At 44.0% G+C, this 23,267-nt stretch overlaps 2 protein-coding genes across 3 annotated transcripts in view; both read left to right on the forward strand.

Moving 5' to 3' along the window:
* Positions 1 to 14,848, forward strand: part of CTDSP1 (CTD small phosphatase 1) — a 28,643-nt gene extending 13,795 nt beyond the window's left edge. Inside the window, exons 2-7 of the mRNA XM_048484262.1 lie at positions 4,010 to 4,158; positions 5,315 to 5,416; positions 5,766 to 5,822; positions 8,695 to 8,787; positions 9,306 to 9,491; positions 10,067 to 14,848. Of these exons, the coding sequence (XP_048340219.1) occupies positions 4,010 to 4,158; positions 5,315 to 5,416; positions 5,766 to 5,822; positions 8,695 to 8,787; positions 9,306 to 9,491; positions 10,067 to 10,195 (716 nt within the window). The 3' untranslated portion in view covers positions 10,196 to 14,848. The remainder of the gene's footprint in view (positions 1 to 4,009; positions 4,159 to 5,314; positions 5,417 to 5,765; positions 5,823 to 8,694; positions 8,788 to 9,305; positions 9,492 to 10,066) is intronic.
* A 6,135-nt stretch (positions 14,849 to 20,983) lies between these two features.
* VIL1 (villin 1) overlaps positions 20,984 to 23,267 on the forward strand; it is a 41,750-nt gene continuing 39,466 nt past the window's right edge. Inside the window, exon 1 of one of the 2 annotated variants that reach the window (XM_048485291.1) lies at positions 20,984 to 21,088. The gene's annotated coding sequence lies outside the window, so the exon portion shown is untranslated. The remainder of the gene's footprint in view (positions 21,089 to 23,267) is intronic. The other variant, XM_048485290.1, reaches the window with a different exon arrangement.

The following is a 23,267-nucleotide window of genomic DNA, read 5'->3' on the forward strand; positions in this document are numbered from 1 at the left end:
AATTGCTCTTCCATGTGTGGACAATTAGGTCACTCCTTTGGCACCTCTGAATTTCTGTTGCTGCTCAGAAAGGAAGTGTAGGCTGGATGTAGACCATGGGCATAACATGTTTGCAGACAGCTAAATGGAAGTTCTGGCTTGGTGTCCTGTTTCAGAGCTTCTGGTTCATGATGCATCACATGCATTTATCACACACGTGTGTGTGCATGTGTGCTCTCATGTACACACCAGAAACCATATGTGGACTGGAATCAATACATTGTAGCTCACAGGACAGTTGTTTTATTAGCATGAAATTCACAAGTACAGTAGAATATTTGAAGTTTCTGAGAACTGAAATATGCAGTTGCCTTGACTATAACAGTTGTTTAGATGGCACCCCACTGGATGGTGCAGAGAAGAACAGCAGGTGAGCTCCATCTTGAGTATAGTACATGTGCCATTGATTGTTTACAACTGTTTGTCTTAGGGCCAAACTACATAAAAAATCAGGAGGCCATGATTGGATACCCTGATTTGCAACAAACTGCATTTTCATGTCACAACAAACCTCTTCTTTTACTATGTTATATACTTCCTTCCTCCTCCCCTGATGTGTGGTGTGTGATTGGAGGCTTACTGGTTTTGGAAGCCTCTGAGCGAACACCATCATGTTTGAATGCAAGAACCTGTTCAAACTGGGGTGTTGAATCACTATCCCAGATGCCTGCATCTGAATATCATAGCAAATTGGAATTTGACTGAAGGCTTGTAAAACCAAGAAGCTTTCAGTGGTTTGTGAGCACATCAAACGAGCCATGTTTATGCCCATTGTGAACAAACAGAAGCTTGTCTTGATTTTCAAATGAAGCGTTAAACTCAAAAAGTAACCACCATTATGTGGTGGGGGAATATGGAACAGAGTTATAGTGTTTGGGGAACTTTTAAAAAATATTTTCTTTTTCCTTGCCCCAAATTGGTCCTGGTGGAACCAGGTGGAAAACAAAGAACCAACTCCTGTCATACGTAACCTCAAGAAATTAACTATCTCCAGTGCTGTGGGGCTAGATTTGGTTTCCAAGGGCAGTATGGGTGAAGGAAGCGATTCATGCTTCTGTCTCATGTCATTTTTCCAAGCTGAAACAGCTGTGGTGGGACCATGTTTTCCCCACTGTGTAGTGCCACACACTGCTACACATGGGGGCCCAGAGCAAGGCAAAAAGTGTCCCCATGACTGTTTCATCTTGGGAAAATGGCACAGGAGGGAAGGCTGAAGCTCCACCCCCCCCCCCCTGAATTCACTAGCTGAATCCAGTCACACAACACTTGGGAATGTTAGTTCTCTCATAATCATGTGACCCCTGACTCAACTCATGTCACACATGTCACCCAGATGAGCCCCTAGGCCTAGTTCTGGCTTGAGTGAAAGATGAAATGGCAAGCTCCTGAGGTGGCAGAATGGACTGCACTGCTTCAGACTGCATGTAGTTGATCACTTTTTGCAATACTCATCTGTGTTTGAAAAGTCTTTACAAATAAAATCATCAGCACAGTAAGGAAAGAGGTGGGGCAAAGAAACTTGCCCCTAGTGCTCGTGTGCACTGAGTTTTCAGTGCAACAAAACATTCACTTTTGGAATCCCTTTTCTCCAGACTGAAATGGTGCTGTCCATTCTACCACCTCAGAGCCCTGCCGCCTCATCATTTAACAGAGTTCCTCTGCAAATGTTGTTTGTTACCCATGTCAAACAAAGTTCAGCAACCATATTTGAGTGTAGCTCAGATGGCCAGTTGCGGTTAGTTGAGGTGGGCAGAAGTAAAGCGTGAAGTTGAAATAGCAAAAGGTTTGTGGATCAAAATTAAAAGCGATATCAACAGATCTGGAGTCTACCAAAGGGTATTTGACTCCAGAACTGAGGTGCTGGAGGCAAAGAAGCGGTCAACTCCTGCACCTTTTATGTGGCCGACTTTCCCTGCTACTTGGTTGTGGCTGCTGCTTCTTTGTTCCCTGACTTCTACAAACCAGGGGCCAAGGGCATCCAAGAGTAATGAAAATCTCATTATCTGGGTCTGGCTTAGAGTCCAGGAGCTGCTAACACGAGGGATTATCTGGGGAAAGTGGAATTAATACAGAACTGTGGTGATGGCACACGATTGAAACAGGATTAATTTCTCTTTGTGTCCAGACTGTGTGTGAGACTGAAGGAAGATAGGGTGTGTGTGTGTGTGTATGTCTCACCTGGCTAGATCTGATATAGGTAGGTGGAGGATGTGGAATTGTATGCGAGGCAAAGTTCTCTGTTGTGGCAAAAGCCAAAATGTTACAATTGTTAAAATATGGCTACCAAAGGGGTGGGTGGGTTTGCCAGCAAGGATTTAGGTGTGATGTCCTGGTTTCCACCTCACCCATCCCCGTGTGTTTCCCCATCCTCACTGCCCAGTCTCTCTTGTCCCCATCCCATTGTCCCCCTACCCTGCTCTGTCTCCCTTGCTCCAGTTGAGCCTCTGCAGTTATTTGGAATCCCGTCTCCCTCTTCGCCCCCATGTCGCCTTCCAAGGCCCAGTTTGCCTGGCACCTCTTTGCCACCTTCAGCCAGACCCAACCAACCTTGGATCTCTCCTTTCCACCAAGGGTTCTGGCTGCTTGACATCCCTTCCCCTCACTCAGAGTGGCTGAACTGTTATGTCTCCTCCATTTCCCCTTCCAATCCAAGAGGCACACCAGCAGAGGTGGGATTCAGGGGGTTCCGAAGGTTCTGTAGAACCTGTTGTTAAAATTTAAAATATCACTTTTTAAATACTTAAAATAGTTTACTTAAAATGCTTAAAATTAAAAAGTGATATTAAAATATTTTTAAAATACTTTTAAACAATCATTATTTGGATCCCACCACCATCGGAACCTGTTGTTAAAATGTTTGAATCCCACCACTGCACACCAGCCTGTCTGGCTGACGGGTGTGGCCTGCTCTCCATAATGGATTGTATGAGGTGTCTGCTGAAGACTTGTGGGTAATGCCTCCGTGTTTTCCTCTTTCTTCCTTGCAGCAACAATCGTAGACTTTCAACATGTGTATCTATAGCAGGAAATTATAACCACCCTTTCTTTTTTTTGTGAAAATCAATAACAATTATTTAAAAAATAACTACCCTTTGTTTTCATGACATGTGTACCCTTCTCATGAAGAAAATGAAATCATACTGCTGGGATTAAAAATGCATTACACAGGCCAAGTACTTTAAGTATAGCTTGAAAACCACATCAGCGGCCGGCCCCCCCCAAAAGCCCGGTGGAACAATTTGGTCTTACAGGCCCTGCCGAACTCTCCAAGATCCCGCAGTGCCCGGATAGCTGGTGGTAAAGTGTTCCACCAGGTAGGGGCCAGGCCTGTAAAGGCCCTGGCCTGGGTAGAGGCCAGCCGCATCATTGAGGGGCTAGGGACCACCAGCAAGTTGGCCTCTGACTAACGTAGAGGCCGTACAGGGACATATGGGGTAAGACGGTCCCAGTGGGAACCCACAGCATCTTACAACACCATTCTTGCCTTCTCCATGTTACCTTTATAACCGCAACAACCCACTGAGGTTCCATGGTATTGTGGGAATCAAATCAAAACCTCCACATCCTAGTCTACTACACCACACTGGTTGCAACCACTACACCACACTGCTCCACCCATTACACCACACTGGTTATTAGCTCTTATTTTTAGTTCTGTTGTGTTGTTATGGTGAGACATTTGCAAGATGGTAGCTTGTTGCATCCTTTCCCTGCTTTGTCAAGAAAGGTGTACATGTCACTCTTATTAAGTGATAGGAATATTGAACAAGAAAAGGGCAATGTTATGGAATTCCATCAGCATCTCCAGCAGAAAGTGTGCTATCATATGCTTGTGTGGATGGGATTCATGACCTGGGTGGAGCGATGAAAAATACTTCCCCTTGACCCTCTCTTCAATTGAACCCCTCTCCCCCCGGTACTAGCAATAGAGGTCCTACCTGATTTTCAACTTGTGTCTGTCTCCCTGCAGGTGCTCAAAACCCATCACCTTCCAAGAAGCCCAGAAGCCGCAGCATCTTCCAATCCCTCTTCTGCTGCCTTTGCCATGACAATTCTGAGCCCATCCCCGTCAACAACAATGCCCCGCTGCTGGTTGAGGAAAATGGTTCGGTGCCCAAGGTAGGGCAGCTTTCTCCACAGCTACTCTGGTTGAGAATCCTATTTAGGAGGTTGCGTTAAGTTCCCGGCCTTCCCTGTCTCTACATCTGGTGGATTATAGGAATCCCATCTCTGTGCAGGATGCCTGAACTCCTGCTGGGCACAGCAGAGAGGCATATGACCACCAGCGCAGAGAAAGGAGGAGATTCTTAATCTCCTGCTTTGAGGGATATATGCCCAGTGCTCAGATGTCATCTACAACTAAAGGGGATGGGTTTCTCCAGAGCAACGGATCTCAGATATTGGGACTTTTTTGCCAAGTGAATGTATGGGGCCCTTTTTTATCCTCAGGTCCTTTCTCTGGACACTTAGTGACTCTAGGCTAGGATATTTGATAGCAGTGCTTGTTGCATCCCAGGGCCTAGTACAGCCAGGGAGCCACAAGAGGTGGAAAATGCACTGGGCTGCTGCTCAAAGTAGGGGGTTGGCCAAGTCATTAATCTACCTTGGGCTGCTATGCTACTGGCAACTGAAGGCAGAGGGGATTTTTAGACTGTTTTGAGCCTTGCAGCTAGTGCCCCCTGGTGCCCAATACTGTAACTGCAAACCTTTGTTTTATTTCTTCAGCAAAATAAAACAGAACAGGGACATTTTATAGTGGTATTTTAAAGACCAACAACATTTATTCCACCATGATCTTTTATAAGTTAGAAGTAACCTCTTCAGATGCTGTGAAGAAGAAATCATATTTCACACTTTCCACATTTCTGCAGTTTCAGGGTTTCTCATTGCCTCATACAGAGCTTGTCACTTGGGGTCAGATTTTGGGTTGAAAATGCTGTCAATTAAAAAGAAATACCAATCCTTAATGATTCTTATTTGGCCACTGTGGAATCCCATGACTGAATTCTTTACTGCAATTATAGCATACCGTAATCCTAGTCTAGAACTCTGGAATTAGCATAGATTAAAAGAAAGTACATTCTGTGCTCTATACAGGAGAGAGCCGGCGCAGTGGTCTTGAATACCTAGTTGAGATCAGAAGTGGAGTTCCATATTTTAACACCCCTTGATCTAGTTGTTAGAGCTGAAGTTTCTATTGTTTCCATCACAGTCTTTCTCTTTGCCCCATAAGACCTAACACTTCTTCATTCTATATGCTTATGTTGATCTGCAGGCTACCATCAAATACCTCCTGCCAGAAATCAAGCCTCAAGACGCTAGCAAAATCTGTGTGGTCATTGATCTGGATGAGACACTGGTTCATAGCTCCTTTAAGGTTAGTTTCCCCTGTCCACAACTTACAGCTCCCATTACCTGTCCAACTTCTTGCCCTTTTTCTGAGTTTTCACTCTAGCCAGTTTAATCCCCTCTTTTCCCAAGAGGAATATACGTGAATATAATATTAGATATAAGTGAATATAATATTAGATTCCGTACTTGTAGAAGAGGTGTGAGGGGTGATTCAGCCATGTTAAAGGGGCCTAAATACAGTTTCTATGTTTGAAATTGCCAACATTAACCAAGATGGTAAGAGGGTAGGTGAGAACCATGCTGGGGTGTGGAGAAAGGCTGGGAGGGAAATACAGGGAACCCTACTGAGCCAGTGTTTTCCTCTCCTTTCCCAGCCAGTGAACAATGCAGATTTTATCATCCCAGTGGAGATTGACGGGGCCATGCATCAGGTATGGGGATGTAATGGGAGATGAGGGGTGGTGAGCCAGCCTATGGTCTTGGCAGTGGTGTCTGAGTGGGGAGGATGGTTTTTTCAAGCTGTAGTCTAATTGCCAAAGCAATAAAGTTGTTCTGAGATATGGGGCTTATGAGGAAGGTAACAGCGAGGGGGTGGTTGCATTGGAGGATGGGGCTGAATGTTTACAGCCTGTGCATTGCTCTCTAATAGTCATATCCGTCATCCCTCCTTCTAAAGGCTGTTGCCAGGTTCAAGTAATCCAGGATAGGCTGTGGGTACTGGAGTCAGCCTGTTCTTGATTACTTGGCCTTGGAGGCAGCCAGCAGCATCAGCCAGATATGGATGAAAAAGGCATACACCAATTTTAAGGAAGAGCTTAACACTGATCATACTGCTCCCAAAGCTGGCTGCATCTCAGATATGGCCCTGGTTTAGCCAGGTTGGAATGTGGAAAGAATCCTCTTGCTTTGACCGTTTCCAAAGATATGCCGCTCATGGAATCAGCAACAGTGCATTGTGTGGATCAGGCAGCTAGCCATCAAGCAGCCCATCCTGTGGTTGTATTCTTAAGGCCAGAAGGGACATCCAAAGCCAATTTAGCACAGGAATCCTCAGTTACAACTTGCCTTTATTCCTCATTGTTGTCTCAGTTGTTAGAATTCCATAGTCCGCATTCATAGATTTCTGTGTCCTCAAAGATTCATTTTGTCTATATTGTATTATCTGGGATGTAGAATGGCATAGCATAGCCTGATCTCATCAAATCTCGAAAGCTAAGCTTGGAATCTCGGAAGCTAAGCTTGATACTTGGAAGGGAGACCTCCAAGGCTGATTCTGCAAAGGAAGGCTACAGCAAACTATGCTTAATCACTTAACTTGAAAACCCCACCAGGGGTTGCTATTTGTTGGTTGTGACTTGGTGGCACTTTACACTCACATACATTATATCCTCCCTCTTGAAGTCTATGTAATACTGACTGTGGTTGTGAAGAACAACTGTCTAGCTAGAATACTGAGAATTTAGGATAGTCATGGTCATGGTTTGTAGCACAAGACCTACCTTTTTAGAATTGATTTAGGCAGGAATTTCTATTCTTTGTCACAAAAAAGAACAAAAAACAAGGTCTAGTCCTCATCATGGATAGGAGAACCTTGTAAATTTCAAGCAGTTCCTCCTAAGGGTAGTGGCCGGATTTCCATATTTGTTTACAGTTACCCCCATCCTTTCTGATGTGCTTGTATACATTGTATTCCTCACATACATATACTTTCCCCTTTTCTCTCCTGTGCCATCTAAAACACAAAATACCCCATGAAATATTCAGCTGTTTTGCCACTGGAATTAATGCGGATATCCCTTGATGTAAGTGATTTATTAAAGTCTGGAGTTGAGATTTCTAGCTGTTTCTCAGTTCCTTTTCCTGGAGAAGTCTGAACACACACAGGCACACACCCATTTGTAACACACTTTAAGAACATAAGAACTAGCCTGCTGGATCAGACCAGAGTCCATCTAGTCCAGCATTCTGCTACTCGCAGTGGCCCACCGGGTGCCTTTGGGAGCTCACATGCAGGATGTGAAAGCAATGGCCTTCTGCTGCTGCTGCTGCTCCTGAGCACCTGGTCTGCTAAGGCATTTGCAATCTGAGATCAAGGAGGATCAAGATTGGTAGCCATAGATTGACTTCTGCTCCATAAATCTGTCCAAGCCCTTTTTAAAGCTATCCAGGTTAGTGGCCATCACCACCTCCTGTGGCAGCATATTCCAAACACCAATCACACGTTGCGTGAAGAAGTGTTTCCTTTTATTAGTCCTAATTCTTCCCCCCAGCATTTTCAATGAATGCCCCCTGGTTCTAGTATTGTGAGAAAGAGAGAAAAGAGAGAGAGAGAGAGACTTTGCTTCAAAACGCCCTCTTCATTTGGAGTTCTTGGAATCAGAACTTGGTGATTTCTCCAGTAGTCCTTTTGTGGCAGTCCAACTTTGGGCTGATTCTCAGCTTGTGTTTTGCACTTTGTTATGGAGACCCAGCTGTGAAACAACTTGCCTCTCACTAAGTCTCCTGAAGGGCATCCATGTATGAAATTTGGATGACATGTACAATACTTGGAAGTGGTGACTGTGAAAGCATCACAGTTATGCTTTTGATTATCTTGATAAGAGTCACATCTGCTTTGTATTCAGGTATCCATACCATACCTGAGTGATGACTTCCAATTTGTTTTTCAGTGTTTCATTTATGTGCTAATAGATCTTATCTGAAAGAGCCAGACCACAAACTCCTTTAGGCCATTGTTACTTGATATTCTTGAAGGACCCATCTCCTAGATATTTTGAGCCATGTGTTTTTGTTATCCAGGCTCAATGAAGCATCCTGCCTAACTCTCATTCCTCACATTTCCAGCTAGAAGGATGCCAGTTTACATTTCCTCAACTCCAGCCAGCGTCACCAGAATGCTCTTGCATATTCTTCCACTCAGGTGTCTCCTGACTATATTTAGCACTGCTTGGTGGAGGGCAGGGTACATAATGACACACAGCAGAGTTCAGGTAGACGCTATGTTAAGAGTCCTCTAGACCTTGCCTCAGACAGGTATTCCTCAGAGTTTTGTGAAAAACTTCCAGGCAGGGAGGCTCTGCAATGTCCTCAGGCAACTTTTTTCCTACTTCCCAGTTATTTGTACAATCCTCAGAGGGCTCCCTCCCACCCCTAATACACAACAAAACTTTGCAAAAGGGAAGACATCGCAGCATAGTATCACGGAGCCAAGTTCTTTGATGGCCAAGGAAATAGGATCTAATAGCTAGTGAGCAGATCTGTACCCCATGACCCCACCCCCATACTCTCCCTTACCCTCCCCAGGTGTATGTGCTGAAGAGACCCCATGTGGACGAATTTCTCCGGCGGATGGGTGAGCTCTTTGAGTGTGTGCTCTTCACTGCTAGTCTGGCAAAGGTGAGACTTTCCTTGTCCATCCCTTGTCCATCACCCCCAGCTCCTTGCTTGGCGATCATCAGCCTCACTCCCTCAGTGACGTCCCTCTGAGGAAATGGGGGCGGGGGGCGGGGAAGCAAGATAGATGAGATGATGGGAGATCCTGCCCTGCTTTTCAGCATGTACACTCAGCCCACCCACCACCCACCACTGAATCCTGAATTCTATCCCCTTTGTTGTAAGCTACTCCCCTGTCAAAACTGGGGGGGGGGGGGAGTCCTGCTTGCAGCCTTCTCCCTTCCATAACCTAAACCCCAATTCTCTTGCCCACCTGGGGAAAGAACAGAGACTCTTGGAAAGAAGCAAATACACCAGATGCATTAGGAGAAATTGAAATGGAACGTCACATTCAGGGAGGGAGAAAGATGATCCAACCTTTCCAAAGTACACAGTGACACACCGTATAATAGACCCCTACACACAGAATGCACCTGGTGAGTGCAGTTTTAAAAAAAACTGCTTTATCTTCCCACTTCTAGTACGCAGATCCTGTCGCTGACCTGCTGGATAAATGGGGAGCCTTTCGCGCCCGCCTCTTCCGTGAGTCCTGCGTTTTCCACCGAGGGAACTACGTTAAGGACCTCAGCCGCCTGGGACGTGACCTGACGCGTATTATCATTGTGGACAATTCGCCTGCTTCCTATGTCTTCCACCCTGATAATGCTGTAAGTACCCGGGCAGCCAACAGGTTTCAGACCTGGGGCCAAGGACTATAGTTCTAATTTGCCAGTGCTAGTATGGGCCCCTATCTTGTTGGATGAAGCCCCCAACCCCAAAAGGAAAGAATTGCAAACTAGAGCATAAGGGACATTGTTTTAATTGGCAATCCTGGGAGCAGATTCAACACCCCACATCTGTGCAAATTCATGTCTGACTCCCAGCTCCTTCTTTCGATGACTGTTTTGAAAGTGGGATCCACCATTGTCATAGTGACGTTTGGCCCTGAGATGCAGATGCCTCTGTAATGGAGCTGTGTTTATAGAGGGATTATTCACCTGAAGCTGAGATACAAACAACTGCAAGGAAAGGCATCCGCTCCTCTGTACACAAATGCTGGTGATAAGGCACATCTTGCCAGCAGAGTTTGTTGAATATACAAGGATTCCCTGGCCTCCCAGCCACCTCTTGTTAGCAGTCCTTAGAGTGATAGCTATCTTTGGTAGCTATATATGGGTAATTGGGGCTTTTGTACTGAGACAGCAGAGAAACCTAACTTTTTATCTGTCTCCCTTCTTGGCAGGTGCCTGTGGCTTCATGGTTTGACAACATGGCTGACACGGAACTTCTTGACCTGTTGCCATTTTTTGAGAGACTGAGCAAAGTGGATGATGTGTATACAGTTCTAAAACAGCACCGGACTAGTAGCTAGTGACTGCAGGAGGCTTTGGGCAGGGGAAGGAGGGGTGTAAGCCCATCTAGCTACTTCCTTTTGCTGAGCTTTTGCTCTCCCAGCCTAGCCCCTGGCATAGCAGTGCACAGGAAAACCCAGCATCGGGCAACAGAGAGCCACTGGTTACCCGGGGCACCAGGACAGAACCAATGTCTGAATGTCACCTTGAACCCTGAACCCCAAAGAGGAAACATCCTTGCCTCTGTGTTTAAATAACGGTTTGTCCCCCTTGTATTAGGGCTGTGGGGACCAGGACCTCAGCCCATCTTTTTCTCACCCTGTGGGACCAAAACTGCAGCCCTGTCCCCTCAATCAAGAGAAAAACATGAATCCTGGCCCATTCCCCTATCACCAGGTTGGGAAGGGTCACACAAGGACTGGTCCCAGGAATTCCCTGTATCCCACTGATGTCTGATATTCTCCCCTTCTCAATAGGTGCTGATCCCTAGATTCTGTTGGGAAGTTATTGGTGCCACTGCTATATTTCTGGTGCTGGTTATTGGTAGTACCAAGAGCTAAGGAAACTCCTGGTGCAAAATATTGAAGAGGGAAAGGGAAACCCAGGAGAGAAGGCAGAACTGACTGGGGGATCAAAAAGATTTGGTCAAATACATAAAGAGGGTAGAACATGCTGAGAAATTTGGCTGCATCTTTAAAGTGGGCTGAGCTTCTCCGTTGTGAAAAGACTCAGCTGATAACTTTGGGCTGATGTCTGGGAACCTTATCTTTGTTAATCAAGAAGATGTATTTGTATGCTCTGTGCAGCACAGGATATGCTGGGCTGTCTCTTACTGCTCTGCTCAGCTGAGGAGGGCGTGTTTTGTTGGCTCTAGGCCATATCCTGCTATCACAAGATGCTACTTCACCAGCAGGATGCACTTTGCCCAACTGAAAGGCACTGCCGTTAGCTGAGGGTAGAATACAACCCTGCGTTTTCTTACTGAGAGTGGTATTCGGCCATTTTGTGGGACAGATGCTGCACAGCCTGTGTGCTCCATGCTTCCACATAAATTTTCCCTTCAGAAGGAAAATAGTCATATTTATTTTTCACCCCCTTTTAGAGGGAAGGGAACCAGACTTCTCTTCATGTTTTTTTCTGAAGGAGTGACAAGAAGTGGGCCAGGAAGGAATGTCCACTAGCAGGTAGGAAGAAAGGCTTTTGCAGCTGAGATGCAACGTGAGCTTGGTCTGTCAGTTCATACAATGATACTTGTAAGTGCCTTAGAGGTGAGGGAATGACCAATCTGATGGGTTGAACAGCCCCAAGGCAGATCCACAGCCCAATTCCATCCTAGTTTAACTCCCTGGTTTGAGGGGCCCCAAGCTAATTCTGTGATTGGTTGCATCTGAGAGAAATGGGTTGAGAAGATATGGGGTGACTGCTTAAAGAGGGCTATAGGGAAGATGAATACCATTGGTTGATAGACGCCACAGAGGAATTTTGCCATGTAGAGCAATCCGGTTGGCTTCTGATCAAATTCATTAATACGATTGGTGATTCTGCCTTGTAGTATCCAGGTATGACACAGCCTAAATATCATTCTCATACGTTAAGTGCCGTTAAGTCTCTTCAGACTAATGACAACCCTATGAATCAATGTGCTCCAAAATATTCTATCATTAACAGCCCTGCTCAGGTCCTGCAAATCGTTCTCATCGCTTTTCCACATCCCATGCCAACCCTGAGTTTTCTCCTTCAACCTCTGACTTCTTCCAGGCCTGTACTCAAGTTCCCATTATCTCTGTCCTCCTAGTTGCGGTGGCCAGACGTTCTATGGGCATAGGCTGGAAAGGGAGAGATTTAGTCTTTCCTTCTGCCCCAGTGGCTTTGTCTCTTATGCTGTAGTGCCTTTAAACTCCTCCGTCTCCAACTGGATCAAATCCAGGCCCTGAAATGCAATAGTTGCCTGTGGGCTCTGGTTGGATTTCTGGAATCTTGCAGGGAACGTGGGGGAAATTGTGCCTTTTAGACATGATGGATCTGCCGGTATAACTGAGAGAAATGAAATGCACAAAACATGAGGGTGATGCTGGCGAACAAGACCTCTGGTGCAGGGGATCCAATTGCTTTAGGTTCCCAAAGACTGCTTAACTGAAGTCAAGCCAGCCCTTCTTGCCAGCTGTTTAACTGTATTTCTTTCCAGCTCATCCAGAAGTTTCAGATGCCCATTTAATAAGAACCTTGAGCTAGCTGCCTTGGCCACTCTACCAGACACCCCAATGAAATACGGATGCCCTTTGGTTTCTCTCCAGTGCCACCTTGAAGTTGCCTTAAAATGTTTCTTTGGATTCAAGAATTCTGTGTGCCTTTTATGATTGTTCTTGCCTGATGGTTAAAGAAATGACATGATGCAGCACATCTTGAGACCCTTAGCCCCATATCGGGATGGAGTGCTTTAGTGACTGAGCAGACCTTGACTCTGGAGAGTGGCTCATTTAGTAGTCTGTGGATCTGGAGCAAGGCCACGTTGAGCCTCACTGTCAGGGAAGTTTTGAGCCATCATTTGCAGATTAGAGTATATTAGAGCTGTGGTTCTCAACCTGGGGGTCAGGACCCCTTTGGGGGTCGAACGACCCTTTCACAGGGGTCGCCTAAGACTCTCTGCATCAGTGTTCTTCATCTGTAAAATGGATAAATGTTAGGGTTGGGGGTCACCACAACATGAGGAAGTGTATTAAAGGGTCGCGGCATTAGGAAGGTTGAGAACCACTGATCTTAGAGCATCTTACTCAAATGACTATGCCAGTGAATCAGGGACAGATGAAGGGCCTCATCCCTTCCAGGGTGGGCCTGTCCTCATCCTCTTTGGGGGTGGGGGATACAGAAAGTCTCAGCAACTATACAAGCAAGAAATTACATTACCTGATAACGACTCCTTCAGGAATGTCTGTGTTCAGTTTTAAGCACATTTCAGTTATTACTGTCCCTCAGCACACAGGGGTGGGGTGGGGAGAGAGTGCTGTGATTGTTTTTATTTAAATGTTGTTTTTAGAAATAATTGTACAATGGAGTACTTTTTATTCCACATTTCCCTAACAACTCTCTCTCTTCCAGCCTTTCCCCCACCTCCAAATTACTGGAATATCTGGACCGTGACTGAGAGAGAAGCTATTGAAAGGAATGCTAGAGGGTTGGGGGGATTTTAGTATTAAATGATAGTGAGATCTCTTTTATCACCATATCTTTGAATGCAGATTCATGTCTAGATAAACTAAGTATCTCTCTTTTCTCCCTTATCATTTGCTGTGTTTTTAAAAGTAGCACAGAAAGCAATCAAGATCTGCTTGAACACTAGATGGAATTTGATGCATTTCACAAACCTCCCACAAATTATAGTGTATGAAAAGCTGCAAGTTTTCTAGCTAGAACATTTAGTGATTTGCTCCATTCTGACTGGATGGCTACCGTTTTCTCTGAGCCTACGATCCACTAATGACCCACCAATCCCAGCAGACAAACTGCTTCAGTTCTAAAGTTCATCCAGACAAACCCTCTGTGTGGGAGTTGCCTCCTGCTCCCCATTCAAGGTGACTTTTAAAGGATGTGGGAGGAAGAATTCTAGCAGGGCACATTTTAGACTATATAAATATGTATAATGTGTATATATATTAGGGGGGACAAGAAAAATGGAGAAAAAACATCAGAGGATTTTTATAGCTGTATTTTTAACAATGTTCTTGGGAGATGGTAATTATTTTTGTGTGGTTGATTGTCAATTTTTCTGGTGTAAAAGGAAATGGGGTGGGAGTGTTTTTGCCCATGAGATGACACCTGTGTCGGGGAGCACGTTCTTCTTCTCCAAATAGCTGTGGCTCCCCTCACAGTGCCCTGCACTCCAACACAAGCACATTTTATAGTATTCAATAGCCACAGTGTTAACAGTTTAGTTGACAGACCCTTTAAGGCCCCTATTCCACATTTAATTTCTTCCTGCCCCCAGGATCAGAAATGAGCTGCCCAAAACTCATCACTGGAAGTTAACAGATTCCTTCATACCTTTTCTTCCAATAAAAATCCATGCCTCCCTCTGTCTGCCACTTCCTTTCTTCCCCTCCACGTTCTCACAAGACGCTGGCTTTCTACCCCAGAAGGTAAAGAAGGATTGGTAGCAAGCCTGTCCTCCTAAGAGTAGTTTTCCTTGGAGTGACTTTTCCTTCCTTACTTTTCTCCATCTGATTGACCTTTTGAATTCTTTCTTTTGGGGTGGAGGTAATGATTCAGTGCTAGCAACCAGGAATAGCAACTTAAATTTTTCTGTCAAACATAGTATTGGAAAACTCAGCACTTTATTTAGGAAAGGAACATCACATATCCTCTCAGTGCCAACTGAAAGCTACAAAGAGCCACAAGTTTTCTATGAAACCTTGCAGACACCTGTTGCGTTTTCTGGGCTGGCTAAGGTGCCACTTCATGCTCTTTTATAAAAAGTCTCTCCTGTAGCTTGACGGTTCGCTTCTACTGCCTGGTCTCCGCAGGGAGCTGTTTCCTACCCCATCTGTTCATACTCTCAAGTAGGTATCTGTTGACGATGATCTGATCTTTTTACAACAGAGGAGAGTGAGAAATCACAAATCAAAGTGCCTTCTCATGTGATTCAAACTGTAAAATAATCTTTAAAAAAATCAAACCCATGAAACAGTCTCTGTCTTTTTGTGTTGCTTATATAGTTGTTGGTAATGAATAATAAGAAATTCAGAATGGGTAAGGCCATTTCTTTGATTGGCCCACATTCATTTAGAAATGGGAGTATGCTCAGTTCAGATTGCTTAAAATCATAGGTCACTGCAAAAATGAGAATGGGTTTGTATGCACAGTAGATCTGTAACGTGCACACACACTGGTCAATTGCCTTTTATCTTGAACTGTTAGAAGTTTTGTACATATCTGGTTATCTGATGTTCAGATCTAAATTGCTTTCACTGCCCCAGGAAGATCTTAGGATCAGAGCTGGAAAAAAAAAACACTGGAATTTCATTAATTTACTGGGGCACTCAAAAAATGGCAAATTATGCATGAGAAAATAGTAGGGAAAGGATGGAAAAATAAAACCACAACTATTATCATGTTTTATATAAAAGTATGGTACATCTGAATTTTGAATTCAATATACCATTCTGGTCATTCACATGACAGTAGTGGGGAAAAGTATAGAAAAGGATAACTTAAATAAAGGCTTCCCTGTGAACAAGAGCTGAAGTGTTGGGAGCTGTTTTGCTTAGTGAAGAAAAAAGAATAAGGTGAGCACATACTTATGAATTTACAAGCAGGTGCCTGGTGTGGGGGAAGAGGGTAGAACTTCATTATTTCTCTGGAAATATTAGATCAATGAAAGTGATAAACTGCAGATTTAGGACAGACAAAAAGAAGTACTTCAGACAGGATATAACTGAGTTGTGAAATTTATTATCACCATATGTCTGCTCCGTTAGATGATTTTTTAAAAAAAGATGAGACAGATTCCTGGTGCATATTTCTATCAGTGATTATTAGTGATGAAAAACAAAATGTATCTTATTAGTAAAAAACACTGGAGGCAAATGAAAGGGAGGGTTGTCACTTTTGTATCCTTTTAATATGCTGCTAATGGATGTCTGACTAGTCGCAGTTGGAATTAAATGGACTTCTGGTCCAGTTTAGCAAGGTGATTGAAAATACTTGCACCTACAGCCCATCTTGCCCTCTGTATGCATATATAATCGACACATCAGTCTGCTGAATTGTTTTGAGTGACCAAACTACCTGTACCACCAGAAGAAGTTGATCCCCAAAAACATTCTCTTACCAGATTTGTATTGCTTAGTGTAGCTATCCCCAGACTGGTACCTGGAGCCACCATGGCCAGTGGGTTTCCTGGTGCCCCTGTGCTGCTGCTGCTGCTGCTGCTACTACTATTACTATTATTGTAGATTGCACAGCTGCCAGATCTTTAGCTGGTTGTTGGCCTTCATTACAATTCGAGCCTCACCCAGAGGCCTAGGAAGTTGTAATGTATCGGCGTAGTATTCGTGCGGATCCCAGCAGGGCTGCCTTCTGAATTTGACAGATGTTAATTTTGTCAATTCGAAGATGTTTCAAGTGCTGTCCTAGTGTTTTTGGGATGGCACCCAGTGTGCTGATTACCACTGGGACGACCTTAGCTGGTTTGTGCCATAGACGCTGAAGCTCGATTTTCAAATCGTGGTATCTAGTTACCTTCTCGTGTTCTTTTTCAATGACCCTGCTGTCACTGGGGATGATGATGATGATGATGATTATACTTCTATACTACTCCTTCCCTTATGGGCTCGGGGCGGTTTAACAGCATAACATCCACAACAGTATACATTCAACACCTAATAACAATCCTATATATAACCAGTTTAAAATTCAATAGATGCTGACAAAATTTACCCAAATTCATCAAATGGCAACAAAATTTAATATCAACAACAGGAGCACAGATAAAAACAGCAGCGGTCTAATCAAAATAGTAAAAGATCAATAACATAAGCTGCTCAGAAAAGAATCCAAAGTATGCCTTATCCAAAGAAAGATCCATTACTGGCATTCCTCCACCTTGTTGGGGTGGGAGAACTCACAAACAACTGACTTCCTAGTCTTCTAGGAAACAGGAATAAGTGAGGAGGGGGAGGTGTGCTAAACATCCTACAAAAGGGGAGTGCTAGCCTTATATTGTCAAATAACTGGCAGATAAAGAATACGAATTTCACTCACACTTCGATTATGGAAGTTGTTGACTCTGCTTGTGGCTTGTCTGGCTCAGTTTAGTAGAGGTGCATCTACACTTGGAAGTGCATTTGCAAATCCCGTGTTTGCTTTAAAATACAGAACTGTGCAAACAAGACTAGCAAAAGTCCAGCAAAAATCTTCTTTCCTGTCTGGACTGTTAAATTGTTAATTTCAATTTGTGCCTTTAGAAGGCACTCTTCTGCTAGGTGGGAGGGATGAGATCATGTTGGCTTGCAATAAGTTAGCTTCTCCTGGTCATAGTAGTACTCAAGACTCGTGTTTCTTCTAGACTTAACATGCTTTTTCCTTCCAGAAAGAAAGTAGCAAGGTGGTTCTGGGTGGAATGGAATTGCAAGAGCTAAGATTAGCCATGGTGTGTCATTTCTCCAGGCCGCTTTGCTCCACCATAACCACTAAAGCATTTATAATGTGGACACTCAGTGCTACTGTGACACAGGCTACTTCACCCTCCTAACTTTCTGAGGCAGGCTGAACATACTCTGACTGAGTATGTGTATTATCCTGCACTAACAAGTTCAGGAATTATCTTATCCCAGAATATCTATTCCTATCCTGTTTATATTTATGGTCACTTGTGGAAAGTCACTGCTCTTCCACCTCAGCCTTGACCACTAAATAAAACAACCAGTTTTCCTTGTCTGAGTATTATTTGCTTCCTCAGCTAGCATTGACATTCCGTATTACCAGTCAGGTCTATACCTTGCCTGAAATACATCCTCAGAGCAGAAATGTTTTAACACTCAGTTAAGGCAGTAGATGTTCACTCCCAGGAATCAAAATCCAAAAGCCCCTTAAAACTCTTTCTGTCAAAGAGATCACCTCCTCTCTCTCTGAGTCATTTGGTTGCGACCCCAAGCAGACAGCAGGTTAGCGAACCCAATCAGAATGCTTCTCTGTTCCTAGGGAGCGTATTTCCCACTCTGCAGGAGTGTAACTTTAAAAAAATGGCTGAAAGCTTACTCCCCTCCATCTTACAGGTAGCAGTACTAAGGCCAGCAAGACACTGGGGGCAGACAAGGTCAGGGAAGGAGTGTCCCCTCCCTGGCCTTATCCTTGGTCTGATATCTTGCCATGCCAGCCTTGGCACACTTGACTTGAATGAAAATATGATTTTCATGGTTTTTTGTGGGGGTGGCAGAGGAGAGGGTGGCAGCCAGGGTATTCCCAGGCACCTGGTAGCCAGGGAAAGAGCCCCCCTTGCACCCCCCACTACACCCCTGAATATGTAAACATCATGTCTCCAGACAGTTCTGCACTTTTAGGTCTCTTCTACTGTGCAGTCCATCACAACTACCTTCTTTTTACAGAGAGGAGGAAAATATAATGACTGTCCCTCCTTTGCATGTATAAATGTAACCTCTTTTGGCGCCAGTCAGCAAGCAGCTTTAAACTGCACAAGGCGAAATAGAACTGGAACACAACACCAAAGGCCGGGCTCAGAGCATCTTGCACACATAGTTAAAATATATAAAACAATCCAGTGTGCAATTCAATGGCAACAATAAGCACTAGCAATCTAAAAATATTAAAGCTGAATTAATCAACATAATCAAGAATATAACTTTGCTGATTTAAAACCTGCTACAATCTGAGTTTATTGACATGCACTTTTTACACATTGCCTGATGACTTGCAGTGGAATGTGTGACCTGCTTCCTCTGCCAAGCATTGTGTTGAAAGAAATGTAGGATAGCAGGAAAGCTCTATGCAAAGCTGCTTTCATAGATTGTACACCACACAGAAGTTTGATGTTGCATTTATCAAGTAACAAATTCGGTATATAGAGGTACAGTAAGCAACTTTGTTTTCAATGCTCCGCACATCCAGGAGACAAAATACTGTTTCAGAAGCAGGAAGTATAATTTCTTGTGCCGCTGCCCTTAAACAGTGCAAACTATGCTTGGTTACTCAAAAGAAATCCCAGCTTTGTTCAGTGGGACTTAATATACAGCGGCTCAGACTTCTGAGTGAAGCAGCATAAGTTCAGGCGATATGAAACCGAACAAACTGCCACCACATTTGAAAAGCTTCCAGATTAACTTAATTGCTAGCAGCAAATCTCAGTAATAAGGGAAAGAATTGCAAAGTGAAAGAAATCAGTTCTGAAAGGCAGCTGGGAATTCCTATTAGGCTGTATATTTCTTTAAATCTTGTTTTCATACTGCACAATTACAGAATGTGGTGCTGGGTAGAGTTGCATAAGCAGATTTTCAGTCTAAATGCCAAGAATGATTGGGGAGACCCAAGGGGATCAGTGAGCAAATACCATTATCGCTGCAGTCCTAAAGGCACTTTCCAAAGTGTAAGTGCCATTGAATGACATGGAACTTACTTCTGAGTAGACCTGGTGAAGGGCACTCACCTCATGCATGGTTCCATTTGAAGATGCACATTTTCCTTACAAACACATGGTGAAAAGGCAAAGAAGAAGCATGGAGGGGCATTTCCCTCTCCAATATTATAGTTTCACTCTATTGCTGATCAGCATGTCTGTTGCATAACTTGTGGTTCCTTTCTACAATCTCTTGGTAGCTTTCAAATTATTCAGTTGTTCCCTAGTGTGTATGCAAACCCCAGAGTCTAAAAAACAGAGCTGGAGACTTGGTGCCCCCTTGCCCCCAATTTAATAACAGGGTTTTTTCCCCCACTACTATTTCAGGCTTTCAGAAATTATTACAGTTGAAAGAAGTGGCACAAACTTTCAAAGTAGTTCATAAGTATTTGTGTAAAATTCCTTGAGGGAAGTGAACTGGCAATTCCAGGGAAATAATTGGTCAGTATTCCCCCTTTCCCTCTGCAACAGAAGGCCTTTGCAGTCTGTTATCAATACTGCACCGCACTCCGACAACAGGGTCAAGTATTCTCCTGGCTCCTTCAGTGCCGACTGCATGTTTGCTGGTTTCATCTGCTGAAGAGTCACTCACAAACACAGGAGGAGCCACACTTGATGTCATTTTCCTTGCTCCGCAACTAACTCACAGAAGCCTTCTCAGGGTCTGGATCAGATAACACTACCTGTTTTGGTGTCCCTTTGTTTCTTGCCACAAATTTCCCCACATGTATGGAGGTAAGCTCTTTCTCTGAAGGTGATAGCCCATCTTAGGGATTCTCAAGCCTGTGGGACTTTACAGATGTGGGGGGAAATTACTAAGGGAGACCATCACAGAAACTTCTAAAAGTATGCATGGCGTGGAAAGATAACTTCTTTCCTCCCAAGTCCTAGCAGTTGAGGAAAGATCATGTCTTCATTGGTAGCAATGAAGGTGACAAGCAGTAAATTCAGGTTAGACAAAAGGACTTAACATCACACACTATTAATTTGTGGAATGAAGGTGCAGTGGCAACCATTAGTGTCAATGGCTTTAAATAGGAATTAGACAAATTCATGCGGTTAACCATGATGGCTACCATGATCATCTGTGTTTTAAAGGTTCTGAATGCCAGGTGTGTGTGGGGTGTGTGTGTGGGGTGTGTGTGGGTGTGGGTGTGGGTGGTGGTGGTGGTGGTAGTGGGGTAACAGGGAGATACTTGGCCTCCTTGCCCTGTTTGTGATTATTCTGTGCCATCTGATTGGTTCCATGAAAAACAAGATGCCGGATGGTTGGATAGATCATTGATCTGTTCCAGCAGAGCTCTTGGGTTCTTACATTCCTCTGTGTGTGCTTTCTTCTCCTCCATTGGGCTTTGAAAGCAGACTATTCATTCCATCCTGAGACTACAAAATGGCAGGTATTTCTCATGTTGTTTGTTTGCTCCTCCGTCTCTGATCTCAACCCATATTTTTTATGACTGCGTTTGTCCTGGTTATGCTTGACTTGTCCTTTTTCCCCCTCCCTTATTAATGAGCTTCTGTCTTCTCAAGTCACCCACTGCCTTTTAGAAAGTGTTTGCTGGAATTTAGCTCATTAGGGGCCCGGGGGTGGGGGGGGGAGTAGCTAGCTGTCTAGCAGAGCAGGAATAATCCAAGCCTGGGCTGTTAGCTATATCCCCCTCCCTCACCCAACATTGTCTTAACGCCCTCACTGAAGCTGGGTCATAGCAACAAAAGCTAGCAACAAAATCAAGAAACGACTACATTATTGGGAGGGCAATAAACACCCATCCATCATCAGCTGCGCCTGGTAAGCATGTTTCCTTTGCATTAATAGGGTAGTAGTTAGATGGGATGCCAAAAGGTGAGTTTGCCAACTTTTCTTCTGGGTGCTTTGTCCCTAAAAGCAGGGGCAGGAATTAGCAAGCATTGATGTTTATCTCCCTGGTGGGAAAATTTCCTTCTGATTGCTACAGAGTCCACTGCTGTTCAAGGTACAAGAGTGAGCAGGGTAGTTTTTATTTGTTCTCCTTAGTTGGCAACCTTAGGCACTGGTAATGAGCGATGTGTGTTGCATGACAAACAATAACCAAGGCTCTGGCAGAAAGGGCCATGGGCAAATCTGTGAATGTCTCCATTTGGGGAAGAGAGGAAAGGATTTTTAAAAGAATAGTACCAGAGAAGAGCTCCAAGATCTATTCAAGAGCTGAGACAATTTCTCTGATTTACTGCTCAGCCTGCAGGCAAGTTCATAAAGAAGCTAAGGAACTGGCGGATCATGCCTAAATTTCATCAATTTTTGTTGTAATCTGAATTGGCGATGGAACAGAAGCCAGTAGCTGTGAAAGTTGAAGCAATAGGTGTTTGAAAAGCAAGCAAGACTGCCAGGGGAAAGGGTAGCAGCTGGCAAACATGTGGAAACAAAAAGGCCATTATCAATGCAGTCTTAAATGCAGTGTAGGCCTAATTCTATATTTCTGAAAGCACAGTGCTTGATGTCTGTGGCGTAACTCTGCACAGGACTGCATGGCAAGTGTGTAAAAATTTTAGCTGCCCCAGCAAGGGAGTATGGACTCTGCGAGTTGTCCCCCAGTGTTCTCAGGAAAGTATCAAGGGATTGTGGAAAGCCCATCGAAGATAATTCAATACAGCAAAATGTTCTGGCCCAGAGGCTGCTATTTCTCTACCAAAGCTCCAAAGCTGTCAAATCAGAGGATCTTCTGTTTGGAGGCTATGGTTGGTTAGAAATTAGGGGACTTGATCAAGCTATGAGAGAAAGCAGGCTTGACTGCAGAGCAAGCAGAAATACATTAAAGGTCTAAAAAAACATGAACAGAGTTTGTTTTTTTAAAAATCCTGCTTCTTGCTATGATGAAGGTAACTAACTGCCAAACAGTGGTAATATTTTGAAACTTTACAAATACTAAAATATTAAAAGAGTTATCTGAAAAGTTATATTTTCCAGAAAGAGGGAGGGAAGGGAACCTATAGTAAAAACCAGTGAATCTCCAAAAAAGTATGGTTGTACAAGTTACCGATTGCTAGAGTGCCTTCTAGCCTTTCTTCCACTCTAACAGTCTGTGCCAGAGGAGCAGAACCGCCACACACGAGATCTTGCCATCAAAATGCTCTCCTGGCAAATGGAGGGGAAGGTTAACACACAGAGGGCATGTTGTGAGGAGGCTGTAATGGGAAAGCGGGTGCTGGGTGGTTCTTCAAGTATTTGGGTCTCAGTGTATGAAAGGCTTTAAAGGTAAGTATTAGAACTTGGAATTGAATCTGGAAATGAACGAAGGTGTTTCTTAAAATGTGAATCCACTGACCAACAGCTTTAAGTAGCTGAGCAGCAGCATTTTGTACAATTTACAGTTCCTTTGTGGTCTTCAAGGCCATATTGCCCTGGCCATCTGTTGCCATCTCCTATTGCCAGTGAGTGAAAACTTTTTTGTTTAGCTTCGCATTCCTTCAATGATCCCTCCTTCCGAATCAATGTTTTAATTGCTGTTTTTAATGGTTTGTATGTTTTTAAACACAATTGTTACAATTATGTATTTGGGGGTTATTGGTTTTTAAATGTGATTTTATCATTTAGGTTTTAAATCAATAACTGCCTCCGTTGCCCTTGTAAGGGTAGAGAGGCAGGATACAAATTTTGTAAATATTAGATATTGCAGTAATCCAACCTGGAGTGTACAGAAGCATGGATAAGTGTGGCTAAGTCCGGAAGAGGTTATGAGCCAAATGCAGATGGATAATGATGCCCTCCTTAGCAAGGTTGGATCGTGGAGAACAGCCAATCTCTTGTCAGCTTACCTCATTCAAAACCAGTAAATCAATCCCATCTAGAATTACAACTCCTCCAGCACTGCTGGTGTCTTGACAGGAATCCGTCTCAAGTTTCTTCTCCCCCATTCACTGCCAGAGGCTGTAGCAGTGGCCACAGGCACAGATGGCTTCAAAAAAAAGAGGATTAAACAGATTGATGGGGA

The sequence above is a fragment of the Sphaerodactylus townsendi genome, linkage group LG02 (genome assembly GCF_021028975.2).
Source record: "Sphaerodactylus townsendi isolate TG3544 linkage group LG02, MPM_Stown_v2.3, whole genome shotgun sequence".
NCBI lineage: Eukaryota > Metazoa > Chordata > Lepidosauria > Squamata > Sphaerodactylidae > Sphaerodactylus > Sphaerodactylus townsendi.